Genomic DNA, 15,895 nt, shown 5'->3' on the forward strand with positions numbered 1-15,895 from the left:
TGGGATGCTGGTGGCAGCATCTGTCCCGGGCATGAGCCCAGCGCTCTAACTTCTTGGGCCAGCCCAGGGCTCATGCTGGGCATCTCTGTACCCCCTTCAGGGAGGGGAGAGCTAGGGCTGGCCTGGCATGACGTGCAGGGTCAAGCAGCAGCATTGGCATGGGAGGAGTGGGGAGGTTGGCACACGGGGCAGAGAGGCACTGTCTAGTGTCCACTGCCGCTGGAGTCAGGGCGAGACTGGCTCATATCTGGCTTTCATGCTGGAAGTGTATAAGGGTGGGGGCAACTCGCGCCCAAGGAGGAGTGTGGTCTCACAGCGGGGATTCTGGAAATTGGCATTCTGGCTCATGTACTTGGTGACTGAAGCATTGCTAACCGTGTGTGTGGCGGCCGGGATGCTGGCTTCGCTGCCATAGCTGCTCTTGCAGCTATACAGGCTGGGCATGTGTACACGGTAGAGACTGTCATGTGCCTGCAGCTACCCAGAGGTGGCCTCCTCCTCCCCATCCTCGTCAGGGCCTCTTGGTAGCTGGGGGCTCTGGTGGGACATTCCTCAGCAGCTCAACCACGACATCCTGCATCTCCACCCAACTTTTGATACTTTTTAACATGCTTTTATTTTTCTTTTTTGGGGGGGTGAAGGTCAAGGTCTCACTCTGGCCTTAGCCCCAGGCCTGCTGGGAGCTCATTGCAGCATCATATCTCAGACTCCCAATGACTGAATTAATGATGCAAGACATAAAGCCTATCCACTCTCCTGGACTGGTTTGTTTGTCAGCTGGATTTTAGGTTTCTTCTGTTTATGCTCTATCTAATACTCTTCCCATGCACAAATCCTTTACTCCCCAACTTTTTTTTTTTTTTTGGTTTTTCGAGGTAGGGTCTCACTCTAGCCCAGGCTGACCTGGAATTCACTATGGAGTCTCAGGGTGGCCTGGAATTCACAGCAATTCTCCTACCTCTGCCTCCCGAGTGCTGGGATTGAAGGCATGCACCACCATGCCCGGGCCCTCTCTCTTTTTTTAAATCATTTTTATTTATTTATCAGAGACACAGAAAGAGAGGAAATGGGCACACCAGAACCTGAAGCCACTGCAAACGAACTCCAGAGACTGTGCCACAACGTGCATCTGGCTTACGTGGGACCTGGACAATCGAACCTGGGTCCTTAGGCTTTGCAGGCCTTAACCACTGCCATCTCTCAAGAACCCCCCCTTTTTACATTCTCTCCTGTTTATTCTCCATAACTCCAAATTTCATAGCCTCAACAACCTCTCAAATCTGTGAAAACTAATAGTACCCCAACTTCCCTTTATACTAGTTCTCAAACTAACCCAGTCTACACTGCTTCCATGTCTAAGTGCTCAAAACACTAGCATACTTCATAACAGCCTTGTCTGTTTAGTCATGAGCAATTACTGAAGTCAAAAGAATAATGTAGCCAGGCATGGTGGCACATGCCTATAATCCCAGTACTCAGGAGGCAGAGATAGGAGGATCATCTTGAGTTTGAGGCCAACCTGAGACTACATAGTGAATTCCAGGTCAGCCTGGGCTAGAGTGAGACCCTACCTTAAAAACCACACACACACACACACACACACACACACACACACACACACACACAAACTAATAATTAATACTAGGACATACATGTTATCCACAAGCCTGGGCCACTCCTGCCAGTTACTCTGAAGTAATATAGAAGCCATTTCCAGCACCTTGAGCTCCTACCCTGAAGACATATCTTCTATCTACACATTTAAAAAAAATATATTTATTTTAAATGGGGGGGAGAATGAATAAGAATGGGGTGCTAGGGCTTCTAACCACTACAAATGAGCTCCAGATGCACCTGTCACTTTGTGCATCTGGCTTTACATGGGTACTGGGGAATTGAACCTGGGTAATTAGGCTCTTTAGGCAAGCACTTTACCTGCTGAGCCATCTCACCAGCCCTCATCTACATTTTTGAGAATACAGCTGATAAACATAAAACCCAAGCAATGAAGTAACTAACTTGAGATGTGAAAATCTCAACACAGTAATGCAAGAAACACACACATTGGGCTGAAAAGATGGCTTTGCAGTTAAGACTCTTGTCTGAGAAGCATAAGGACCCAGGTTTGAGTCTTCAGAACCTATGTAAGCCAGATGCATATGATGATGTATCTGGAGTTCATTTACAGTGGCTACAGGCCCTGACACACCCATATTCTCTATCTCTCTCTCTCTTTCTCTCTATCTCACAAATTAACTAAAAAAAAAGAAAGAAACACACACAAAAATCAAGACAACATAACTCCTCCAAAATTATAAATCCAATAGCAATGAACTGAATTAGATAAAATGTCACAGAATTTCAACGATTATAAAGTTGTGCTGCAGCTAGTTTCATGTTGCTGGCAGAAAACACCTGATCAAGAGCACCTTGTGGGAAGAAAGGGTTTATTTTGGCTTAAAGACTTGAGTGAAAGCTCCATGATGACAGGGGAAAATGATGGAATGAGCAGATGGTGAACATCACTTCCTGGCCAACATCAGGTGGACAACAGAAGCAGGAGAGTGTGCCAAACACTGGCAACAGGAAGCTGGCTACAACACCCATAAGTCCACCCCCAACAATATATCACCTCCAGGAGACTCCAGTTCCCAAAATGCCACCAGCTGGGGACCTAGTATTCAGAACATGTTAAGTTTATGGGGGACACCTGAATCAAACCACCACATTCTGCCCCTGGCTCCCATAAACTGATAACCATCCATGAAGTAAAATGCAATGCATTCAGTCCAACATTAAAAGTCCTCAGTTTTTATCAATCCCAATGATGTTAAAACATCCCCATAGTCCAAGGTCTTTTAACTGAGCCATAATACAAAAAAAAAAAAAAAAAACCACAAAAAACAAAAAACTCTGTAAAGACACAGAATAAACATTCACATTCCAAAAGATGGCATTGGCACAGCAAAGAAATATTCAACTAATAAACAGGGTAAAGATCAAACTCTGTGGCTCCAAGCCCAACAACTCTAGTCAGTGACAAGTCTCCAAGTCTGATAATCCTGAGGCAAGCCCAATAGACTGGCTCTTTTTTTTTTTTTAATTTTATTTTATTTATTTATTTTTTTTATTAAAGCAAGAGAGTGGGAAAGAATTGGCACGCCAGGGCCTCAAGCCACTATAATCAAACTCCAGATGTGTGCACCACCTTGTGGCGGCCTTGCACACTTGTGTCACCTTGTGCATCTGCTTACGTGGGACCTGGAGAGTCGAACATGGGTCCAAACACCAATATATGCCAATGCACTGATTATGATACAGAAATTTTGAAGTGCCCTGGGTTCTTGTCTTATGAATTCAAAGAACTGAAATCCACAGAACAGAAGGTAAAGTTTACAAAGACTTTATTATACTAAAAGAAGGAAAGAGGAGAGAGTATGAATCCTGCCCATGAGAAGGCAGGAGGGAGTAAAGCCCATCTAGAGACCTAGACTGGGGACATTTATAGGTTCTGAATGTGAGCTGATCTAACTAGGTTCAGGTTTAATCCTTCCAGGAGTCTTAATTCTACAACATGGGAATCAAGTTGTTTGTGGAAAAACAGAACTAGGGAACTCCTTCAGGCAGCAAGAGATAAGGAGAAGCCAAATTCTTCTCTGACCTCTAGCAAAGTGCAGACTGCAAGGACAGGCTCCAGGACATTCCTTACTTTCAGGAGGCCCAGCCATCATAAATTGCCTCAGATGGATCTAGAAAAGATTATACTAAGTGAGGTAACTCAGGCTCAGAAAGGCCAACTGAAACAGGATGTTCTTGAACACCAAACCCTGAGTTTATGTTTGATTGAACCAAAGAATTAGGCAAACCAAAAGAAGGATAATTATCAAATTATTATATTTACTGAAGGAAGTACAGAACAAAGGGAAGGAAAATGAATACATCCATGTGGTCTGAGAGTCCACCTGGTGGGCCTGGAAAGACCACTGAAAGAAAAAGAGGAAAGAAAAGGAAGTTCAAAGAGCTCCTGCCATGTGCAGGGCAGGAGGGGTTAAAGAGCCCATGTGGGAAGTAGAGGTTAGGGGGTTCTGTTGTCTTAGCCCAGCGGGAAACTCACTAGAATCTGGAGATTCAGGAGTGGTTTGGCAGCCCAGAAAGCTTACTTTGGTAGGTTTTACCTTCTGGTTCAGGTGAGCCAGAGAGCCAGCTGATTGGTCTGGGTTAGAGGCTGTCTCAAGAACAAGTCAGCCACGATGCCATGTTCTGGGGGCTGAACTTGACCAACCACAATGTAAGGATTAGATTTAAATTCTAGGAAAGGGTACCTCCCTCCCAGGAGGGGCCCAGATCTAGGGAAGATATAAGAAGTCAGATGAGGGCTGGAAAGATGGCTTAGTGGTTCAGGTGTTTGCCTGCAAAGCCAAAGGATCTTAGTTCAATTTTCCAGGAGCCACGTAAGCCAGATGCACATGCATCTGGAGTTCCTTTGCAGTGGCTGGAAGCCCTGGCACACCTGTTCTCTTTCTACCTCTTTTTCTCTCAAATAAATAAATAAAAATGTTAAAAAAAAAAAAGTCAGATGATACTTTGATCTCTAGCAAAGTGGAGACTGCAGGGATACTTTCAGGGGCCTGGTCACCCTAACCGCCTAACAGAGCTACCTGACTCTTTTTCACAACACCACATGTTGTCTCTCATATGTGGATCCTAGCTTCAAATGTTTGGGTTTCTATGTAAGTTGAAGTAAAAGTCAGGAGAGACTAGGAAGCTAGAAAGGGGCCATGAGGGAGGGAGGAGAGAACTTAAGGGGAAGAGTATAGTAGATATGTCAGTAGAGGAGCAGACTACTGGGAGTGGAATGATCAAAGCAGGTTCAGGGGTGGGGATGGAGAAATGGATGGGTTAATCAAAATTAAAGACGTTGGGAAGATGGCTCAAAGGTTAAAGGCACTTGCTGGCAAAGCCTGCTGGCCTGGGTTCAATTGCTTAGTACCTACATTAAGCTATATGCACAAAGTAGGGAATTCTTATGGTGGTTTGATTCAGGTGTCTCCCATAAACTTAGGTGTACTGAATGCTAGATTCCCACCTGATGGAGATTTAGGAATTAACGACTCCTGGAGGGAGTGTATTGTTGGGGGCAGACTTATGGGTGCTATGGCCAGTTTCCCCTTGCCAGTGTTTGGCACACTCTCCTGTGACTGTTGTCCACTCTATGTGGGCCACCCTCTGTTCATGCCATCATTTTCCCTTGCCATTGTGGAGCTTCCCCTCGAGCCTGTAAGCCAAGATAAACCTTTTTTTTCCCACAAGCAGCTCTTGGTTGGGTGGTTTCTACCAGCAATGCAAACCTGACTGCAACAGTAAAGTGGTACTGACGAGTGGGATTGCTGCTAGACACCTGACTGTGTGGCTTTGGCCTTCTGGAGCTGATTTTCAAGAGGAATGTGGAAGGATTTGAAACCTTGGCCTAAGAAACCCCTTGCAGTGCTATAAGTGATGCCCCCAAAACATTACAGGCTATTATTAAGGCTCTTATTTACCTAGCTGAACTAGATAGTAGACCCTATTGGTGAAGACTCCATATATTGGGGCTGCAGGACACTGAGAAATCAAGCTGGAACTGAACTGGAAGTCTCTTCCATATTGATTAGCTGTCATGATGCTAGAAAGAGCTATATGCATGCAGCCTTTGGGGAGAAAAGTCATCAATGGTTGTAACAAGCAGTGGACCTTGCAAACTTTAAGGCTGGCCAGCCAGGACAAATATACGAACTGATGCAATGGATAAACAAGTGTTCTCTGAATGGATTTAAGTCCCACTCCATGGGAGGAAATTCCTGCATGGTACTGAAAACCTAATGAAAAGCCTTTCACTGAAGAAGTCATAAACCATAGGGAGGAAAATACTATTGCTGTGTGTATAAATGGGATATATTGTACCCACCCAACTGCCCTCTAAAAACACAAAATGCCCTCATAAACCATAACATAACATAAGCATATTTACTCCTATATAACAATGCCATTCTCATACTTATTTATTTATTTTGGTTTTTTGAGGTAGTTTCTCCCTCTACTTCAGGCTGACCTGGAATTCACAATTCAGGCTGGGCTCCACCTCCTCCTCCTATCTTTGCCTCCTGAGTGCTGGGATTAAAGGTGTGCACTAGCACACCTGGGTACTCTCACTTTTCGTTACAGAAGCTTCTCTTTTACGATGGCAGTGACCACGGGGGAAGACTCAAAACTCAACAAAGCACTGAGAAGTGACAATGGACTGTTCAACACTAAGGGAGATATCTCTCACACCCTTCAAGGCTCAGGGACTATCATTCCCTGGCCTCTGCATGTGTGTACATGGGACACAGGCATTGCACACATGTGTATATACCATATACACATGTTACAAACATACTGAAAGAAAGAAAAGAGGGAAGGAGGGAAGAAAAAAAGGAAGGAGCCAATGCATGTCTATAAACCTTTTACATTTATGTAGGTGTATGTAAACATGCATTATATCCTCTGTAGAGAGAGAAGTATAAAAGGGAAAAAGTGCTAGCCATTTGTCTCTAAATAGTGGGCTATAGGAGTATTATATATTGCTGCCTAAGTAATGTCAAAATTAAGTGCTCGCCTCTGCTTTATAGTTTGGGGTAATCTCTCACTTTGATGACTCTTATGATTTTCCTCAGGTCTCTGAATCTACCACGTGCACACTGCGCCCCTTCCACCCCCGATCTACCACGTGCACACTGCTCCCCTTCCACCCCCGTCTACCACGTGCACACTGCTCCCCTTCCACCCCCGTCTACCACATGCACACTGCTCCCCTTCCACCCCCATCTACCACGTGTACACTGCTCCCCTTCCACCCCCGTCTACCACGTGCACACTGCTCCCCTTCCACCCCCATCTACCACGTGCACACTGCTCCCCTTCCACCCCCATCTACCACGTGTACACTGCTCCCCTTCCACCCCCGTCTACCACGTGCACACTGCTCCCCTTCCACCCCTATCTACCACGTGCACACTGCTCCCCTTCCACCCCCGTCTACCACGTGCACACTGCTCCCCTTCCACCCCCATCTACCACGTCCACACTGCTCCCCTTCCACCCCCGTCTACCACGTGCACACTGCTCCCCTTCCACCCCCGTCTACCACGTGAACACTGCTCCCCTTCCTCCCCCATCTACCACGTGCACACTGCTCCCCTTCCACCCCCGTCTACCACGTGTACACTGCTCCCCTTCCACCCCCGTCTACCACGTGCACACTGCTCCCCTTCCACCCCCATCTACCACGTGTACACTGCTCCCCTTCCACCCCCGTCTACCACGTGCACACTGTTCCCCTTCCACCCCCGTCTACCACGTGTACACTGCTCCCCTTCCACCCCCGTCTACCACGTGCACACTGCTCCCCTTCCACCCCTGTCTACCACGTGCACACTGCTCCCCTTCCACCCCCGTATACCACGTGCACACTGCTCCCCTTCCACCCCCGTCTACCACGTGCACACTGCTCCCCTTCCACCCCCGTCTACCACGTGCACACTGCTCCCCTTCCACGCCCATCTACCACGTGCACACTGCTCCCCTTCCACCCCCGTCTACCACGTGTACACTGCTCCCCTTCCACGCCCATCTACCACGTGCACACTGCTCCCCTTACACACCCGTCTACCACGTGCACACTGCTCCCTTTCCAACCCCGTCTACCACGTGCACACTGCTCCCCTTCCACCCCCATCTACCACGTGTACACTGCTCCCCTTCCACCACCGTCTACCACGTGCACACTGCTCCCCTTCCACCCCCGTCTACCACGTGCACACTGCTCCCCTTCCACCCCCGTCTACCACGTGCACACTGCTCCCCTTCCACCCCCGTCTACCACGTGCACTCTGCTCCCCTTCCACCCCCATCTACCACGTGAACACTGCTCCCCTTCCACCCCCATCTACCACGTGCACACTGCTCCCCTTCCTCCCCCGTCTACCACGTGCTCACTGCTCCCCTTCCACCCCCGTCTACCCCGTGCACACTGCTCCCCTTCCACCCCCGTCTACCACGTGCACACTGCTCCCCTTCCACCCCCGTCTACCACGTGCACACTGTCCCCTTCCACCCCCATCTACCACGTGCACACTGCTCCCCTTCCACCCCCGTCTACCACGTGCACACTGCTCCCCTTCCACCCCCATCTACCACGTGCACACTGCTCCCCTTCCACCCCCGTCTACCACGTGCACACTGCTCCTCTTCCACCCCCGTCTACCACGTGCACACTGCTCCCCTTCCACCCCCATCTACCACGTGCACACTGCTCCCCTTCCACCCCCATCTACCATGTGCACACTACTCCCCTTCCACTCCTGATCTACCACGTGCACACTGCTCCCCTTCCACCCCCGATCTGCCACATGCACACTGCTCCCCTTCCCCCCCCCATCTACCACGTGCACACTGCTCCCCTTCCACCCCCATCTACCACGTGCACACTGCTCCCCTTCCCCCCCCATCTACCACGTGCACACTGCTCCCCTTCCACCCCCATCTACCACGTGCACACTGCTCCCCTTCCACCCCCATCTACCACGTGCACACTGCTCCTCTTCCACCCCCGTCTACCACGTGCACACTGCTCCCCTTCCACCCCCATCTACCACGTGCACACTGCTCCCCTTCCACCCCCATCTACCACGTGCACACTGCTCCCCTTCCACCCCCGTCTACCATGTGCACACTGCTCCCCTTCCACCCCCATCTACCACGTGCACACTGCTCCTCTTCCACCCCCGTCTACCACGTGCACACTGCTCCCCTTCCACCCCCGTCTACCACGTGCACACTGCTCCCCTTCCACCCCCATCTACCACGTGCACACTGCTCCCCTTCCACCCCCGTCTACCAGGTGCACAATGCTCCCCTTCCACCCCCATCTACCACGTGCACACTGCTCCCCTTCCACCCCCATCTACCACGTGCACACTGCTCCCCTTCCACCCCCGCCTACCATGTGCACACTGCTCCCCTTCCACCCCCATCTACCACGTGCACACTGCTCCCCTTCCACCCCCATCTACCACGTGAACACTGCTCCCCTTCCACCCCCATCTACCACGTGCACACTGCTCCCCTTCCTCCCCCGTCTACCACGTGCACACTGTCCCCTTCCACCCCCATCTACCACGTGCACACTGCTCCCCTTCCACCCCCGTCTACCACGTGCACACTGCTCCCCTTCCACCCCCATCTACCACGTGCACACTGCTCCCCTTCCACCCCCGTCTACCACGTGCACACTGCTCCCCTTCAACCCCCATCTACCACGTGCACACTGCTCCCCTTCCACCCCCATCTACCACGTGCACACTGCTCCCCTTCCACCCCCGTTTACCACGTGCACACTGCTCCCCTTCCACCCCCATCTACCACGTGAACACTGCTCCCCTTCCACCCCCATCTACCACGTGAACACTGCTCCCCTTCCACCCCCATCTACCACGTGAACACTGCTCCCCTTCCACCCCCATCTACCACATGCACACTGCTCCCCTTCCACCCCCATCTACCACGTGCACACTGCTCCCCTTCCACCCCCATCTACCACGTGCACTCTGCTCCCTTTCCACCCCCATCTACCATGTGCACACTACTCCCCTTCCACTCCTGATCTACCACGTGCACACTGCTCCCCTTCCTCCCCCGTCTACCACGTGCACACTGCTCCCCTTCCACCCCCATCTACCACGTGCACACTGCTCCCCTTCCACCCCCATCTATCCATGTGCACACTGCTCCCCTTCCACCCCCATCTACCACATGCACACTACTCCCCTTCCACCCCCATGTACCACGTGCACACTGCTCCCCTTCCACCCCCATCTACCACGTGCACACTGCTCCCCTTCCTCCCCCATCTACCACGTGCACACTGCTCCCCTTCCACCCCCATCTACCATGTGCACACTACTCCCCTTCCACTCCCGATCTACCACGTGCACACTACTCCCCTTCCACCCCCGATCTGCCACGTGCACACTGCTCCCCTTCCACCCCCGTCTACCACGTGCACACAGCTCCCCTTCCACCCCCATCTACCACGTGCACACTGCTCCCCTTCCACCCCCGTCTACCATGTGCACACTGCTCCCCTTCCACCCCCATCTACCACGTGAACACTGCTCCCCTTCCACCCCCATCTACCACGTGAACACTGCTCCCATTCCACCCCCATCTACCACGTGAACACTGCTCCCCTTCCTCCCCCATCTACCACGTGCACTCTGCTCCCTTTCCACCCCATCTACCATGTGCACACTACTCCCCTTCCACTCCTGATCTACCATGTGCACACTGCTCCCCTTCCACCCCCGATCTGCCACGTGCACACTGCTCCCCTTCCACCCCCATCTACCACGTGCACACTGCTCCCCTTCCACCCCCATCTACCACGTGCACACTGCTCCCCTTCCACCCCCATCTACCACGTGCACACTGCTCCCCTTCCACCCCCATCTACCACGTGCACACTGCTCCCCTTCCACCCCCATCTACCACGTGCACACTGCTCCCCTTCCACCCCCGTCTACCACGTGCACACTGCTCCCCTTCCACCCCCGTCTACCACGTGCACACTGCTCCCCTTCCACCCCCGTCTACCACGTGCACACTGCTCCCCTTCCACCCCCGTCTACCACGTGCACTCTGCTCCCCTTCCACCCCCATCTACCACGTGCACACTGCTCCCCTTCCACCCCCATCTACCACGTGCACTATGCTCCCCTTCCACCCCCATCTACCACGTGCACACTACTCCCCTTCCACCCCCATCTACCACGTGCACACTGCTCCCCTTCCACACCCATCTACCACGTGCACACTGCTCCCCTTCCACCCCCGTCTACCACGTGCACACTGCTCCCCTTCCACCCCCGTCTACCACGTGCACACTGTTCCCCTTCGACCCCCATCTACCACGTGCACACTGCTCCCCTTCCACCCCCATATACCACGTGCACACTGCTCCCCTTCCACCCCCGTCTACCACGTGCACACTGCTCCCCTTCCACCCCCATCTACCACGTGCACACTGCTCCCCTTCCACCCCCGTCTACCACGTGCACACTGCTCCCCTTCCACCCCCATCTACCACGTGCACACTGCTCCCCTTCCACCCCCATCTACCACGTGCACACTGCTCCCCTTCCACCCCCGTCTACCACGTGCACACTGCTCCCCTTCCACCCCCGTCTACCACGTGCACACTGCTCCCCTTCAACCCCCATCTACCACGTGCACACTGCTCCCCTTCCACCCCCATCTACCACGTGCACACTGCTCCCCTTCCACCCCCGTTTACCACGTGCACACTGCTCCCCTTCCACCCCCATCTACCACGTGAACACTGCTCCCCTTCCACCCCCATCTACCACGTGAACACTGCTCCCCTTCCACCCCCATCTACCACGTGAACACTGCTCCCCTTCCACCCCCATCTACCACATGCACACTGCTCCCCTTCCACCCCCATCTACCACGTGCACACTGCTCCCCTTCCACCCCCATCTACCACGTGCACACTGCTCCCCTTCCACCCCCATCTACCACATGCACACTGCTCCCCTTCCACCCCCATCTACCACGTGCACACTGCTCCCCTTCCATCCCCGTCTACCATGTGCACACTGCTCCCCTTCCACCCCCATCTACCACGTGCACACTGCTCCCCTTCCACCCCCGTCTACCACGTGCACACTGCTCCCCTTCCACCTCCGGTATACCACGTGCACACTGCTCCCCTTCCACCCCCTTCTACCATGTGCTACTTCCTTTCCACCCCCAATCTACCACGTGTACACTACTTCCCTTCCACTCCTGATCTACCATGTGGTGCTCTCAGCAACTCTAGGCCTGCTACCTGTGCAATTTCTTTAAACTCAGGGTAACTCTCTTCACTACTCATTTCTCCTCAGAATTTCTTGGTCTCTACTTTCATATTTTCCCTTGAGTCTCACCGTTTGCCCTCTTAATTGCCCTCCATAGGAAAGCACACAGGAGATGCATGTGTGTTCCTTCTAAATCTCCATATACAAGCTCCTCAATTCTATCACTCACGTGCTTGTACTCTACTCCAGTCTTTCCATGAAAGCCTCAGTTTATCTTAAATGGGCTTTATGAAATCCCCTCCACTAGCTTGCAGCTCTACTCCAGTCTTTCCTCCCAAACCCCAATTTTTCTAAAAGAAGAACCTTATAAACTGCAGTGTTTTCCACATGAGAGCAGGTTTCCTATTTCCCATGTGTTTATGACTCTGCTCCAGCCTTCCTTACTAGATCCCAATCTCCCTTAAATAAACCCCACAATTTGTAGTTCCTTCCTAAATAAATGTATTAATTATTCATAATTTATCCTATTTATTAAATTTGGTTTTTCAAGGTAGGATCTCATTCTAGCCCAGGCTGATCTGGAATTCACTATGTAGTGTCAGGGTGGCCTTGCTTTTTCCTATGAGAGAGAAGGGTGAAGGGAGAATTGGCACACCAGGGTCTCCAACCACTGCACGTGAACTCCAGATGCATGAGCCTCCTAGCACACTTGCATTGCCTTGTGCATCAGGCTTATGTGGGACCTGGAGAGATGAACATGGGTCCTTAGGCTTCACAGGCAAGCACCTTAACCACTAAGCCATCTCCCAGCTCTATCACCTGTTGTTCAAGGAGTATGTGGGTACAAGTGCTGTCACTCCCTCTGCTACTCTAAGCTTCTTGTCCAAACTGGTCCTTTGCTAGTCACACTGATGTGGCTGGCATTAAAATCAACCCTATGGCCTTGAAACACATAGGACCCAGCCTGGCACAGTGCCTGCACATAGTATGTGCTTTTAAAATGTTAGCTAGTGCTCAAATATCTAAAAGTATCATTAAGTATTAATCCTTCCAGTCAGCTTCAGTAATAACAATATACTTACTTACTTACGGGCAGAAATGACCAAATTCATTGCCAAAGCTAAGACAGTTGGACATGCTTTGGAAAACCACAAAGAAAAGAGGCAGGCAAGCACTTATATAGACATATAAAAGCCACAAAAATAAAAACTAAACATACTGAAACAAGGCATATCCTCTGTGGTCTGCTTTCTGGAATGAAGCTATTTAAAAAAGGAGACAATCTGGTCAACTTCATCTCCTCAGAGAAAATTAAATTATTACAATTTCATTACTCACCCATGCCTGCCAACTGCCCACCACAGCTGAAAACTTACGTTTTGGATGCCAGAAGCCTGGATATTCTGCCATGTTGCTACAGGTTCTGTAGCTGTGTGCCACTCTGGGTAAGTTTTCCTGAGCAACTTCACAAAGGTGGACTTTCCCACAGCTGTAACGCAAACAGCATGTGTTGGATGCTTCCCAGGTCAGGCTAAAGAAGGGTGTTAGTGAACTGTGCTACCAGTCCCTTTACATGAGCATGCGAACCAGCTTTACCAATGCTACTGTCATAACAGTGATGGGCAGGCAGCTAACCAGTCACCACCATGAACACACATCATGTGGAGGGGAAATCATGTTAGGACTCTACCTGCAATTTTAATGGCCTAACTACCCAAAGGCAAAGTAATAGCAGTAATAGGTATTAAGTAATAGCTAAAAATATAACAGAACCATCAAAAGTAGATGAAACCAACAACATAAATTATGAAGCTTAAGTCAAGTCTTATTTGTTTTGTGACTAAAAATTTTAAATACAAAGTGAGAAAAACATGATTGTCATTGATTCAACAAATCTAACATGGGCTGGAGAGATGGTTTAGCAATTAACGTGCTTGCCTGCAAAACCTGAGAACTGAGGCTCAACTCCCCAGGACCCATGTAAGCCAGATGCACAAGGTGGCACATGCACCTGGAGTTTGTTTGCAGTGGCTGGAGGCCTTGGCATACCTATTCTCTCTCTATCTACCTCTCTCTCAAATAAATAAATAAATAAAATATTTTTTAAAAAATATAATAAATATTGATGGAGATGTGCTTAAGACTGGCAGACACTGGGGTACAACAAGAAAGAAAACATTGAATGGGCCAGGCAAGGTAGTGCATGCTTGTAATCCCAGCATTTAGTAGGCAGAGGTAGAAGTATTCTGTGAGTTTGAGGCCACCCTGAAATTACACAGTGAATTCCAGGTCAGCCTGGGCTACAGCCCTACCTCAAAAAAAAAAAAAAAAATTGAATAGATTTTCCTCACAGAGGACATGAGTGATAAGTCCTAAACAAACACACAAGTGGTCACTAAGCAATTGTGATAAATGCTGGGAAGGGCAAATACAGAGTGTTTCTAATGGAGCTCAGCAGGTCAGAAAAGTATCCTCTGAAAAATGGTATCTGAAAAAAAGAAATAAACTTGAAAGTTATTTGTCATATAAAAATGAAACAAATATTAAAATATTTATTGCTAGGACAAAAAAACACAAAAAACCTGGTATCTGGGGTAAGATGATCAGTCAGCTAAACCAGGGAGGGTGAATGATAATCCGTGCATGGTGAGTAGCATGAGCACAGGTCTGGGAGAGACAAGAATGAGAAGCCAGCAGGGGTGCAGAATGGGCAAATGTGGGAGAAGAGTAGCTCAAATGGAACAGACAGGCTGTCCAAAATAGGGTACACAGGTCCTCACAGTCACGGTAAGAAGACTTCTCAAGGTAAAGAGAGGTCAGCAGCAATGACTTAAGGAGAGACATTCCAAGATTCTTTCTTAGGTCTTAGAGATCACTCTGCCAGCTGTGTAAGAATGGGCTGAAACCTTAGAATACTTGCTCAACGATGTTTATTGCCGCTTTATTCACAATAGCTAGGAAATGGAACCAGCCTATATGTCCCTTAACAGATGAGTGGATAATGAAGATGTGGCACATCTACACAATGGAGTTCTATTCAGCAGTAAAGAAAACTGAAATTATGAAATTTACAGGAAAATGATGGATATGGAAAGGATTATACTTTGTAAGGTAACCCAGGCACAGAAAGCCAAACGTTACATGTTCTCTCTCATATGTGATTGGACTCCTATGTGATTAGTAATAAAACTCAGTGGCAGAGGCTTGTAAGCTAGAAAGGGGATATAAAGAAAATAGAAATGGAGGGAGGGGGGACTTAATAGGAATGTCTTGTATATATGTAAGTAGAAGAACAGATTAATGGGAGTGAAAAGGCCTAAATGAGGTCAGGGGAAGAGATTGAATAAAAGAAAGGTGGAGGGAGGGCTAATCAAAACCTAAGAGGATACAAATAAGTCATATGGAAACCTACTTTTTTTTTTTTTTTTTTTTTGGACAATGGAACACCCAGAAGCTATAGATTATTACTAGAAAATTTTCAGTGCCAGGAATGGGATACCTTCCAGTGAGTTATTGGCCAGGGAGATCACTGATACCCCCAAAACATTATAGGCCATTGCCAAGGCCCTTGGTTTCCCACCAGAAATAGATGGTAAGACCCTATTGCTAAAAACTCCACATACTTGGGCTGCAAGGTGACTGAGAAATCCTGCTGGAGCTGAGCTGAAAACCTCCTCCACGTAGACCAGCTGACAGAAAGAAAGAAAAAGCCAAGGTGCATGCAGTTCAATGAGAGAGAAATCACCAGTGAAGATACTCAACAGTGGACACTGCAAGCCTTAAATTTATCCAGCCAGGCCAAATAAGCCAATGGGTGCAATAGTGGCATGTCTGTTATGAGGGAAACTAACCACTCTTTTGGACTGGAGGCCCACTCCATGAGAGGTAATACATCCCTGATACTGAAAACATGCAACAGAGGTAGTCATGAGTCCTAGGGGTGTAATGTCTGCTGATATATGGCTAAATGCAGATATTATGCTCACCAAACTTTCCAGTAA

General features: G+C 49.5%; 1 protein-coding gene across 2 annotated transcripts in view; it reads right to left on the minus strand.

The window, feature by feature from the left end:
- Dguok (deoxyguanosine kinase) overlaps nt 1–15,895 on the minus strand; it is a 61,670-nt gene that overhangs the window by 24,451 nt on the left and 21,324 nt on the right. The window contains exon 2 of one of the 2 annotated variants that reach the window (XM_045152756.1): nt 13,271–13,383. The exons of the other annotated variant lie outside the window; for it this stretch is intronic. Coding sequence (XP_045008691.1) covers nt 13,271–13,383 — 113 coding nt within the window. The remainder of the gene's footprint in view (nt 1–13,270; nt 13,384–15,895) is intronic. 2 annotated transcript variants of the gene reach the window in all.

The sequence above is a fragment of the Jaculus jaculus genome, chromosome 6 (assembly GCF_020740685.1).
Source record: "Jaculus jaculus isolate mJacJac1 chromosome 6, mJacJac1.mat.Y.cur, whole genome shotgun sequence".
In the NCBI taxonomy this organism is placed as follows: domain Eukaryota; kingdom Metazoa; phylum Chordata; class Mammalia; order Rodentia; family Dipodidae; genus Jaculus; species Jaculus jaculus.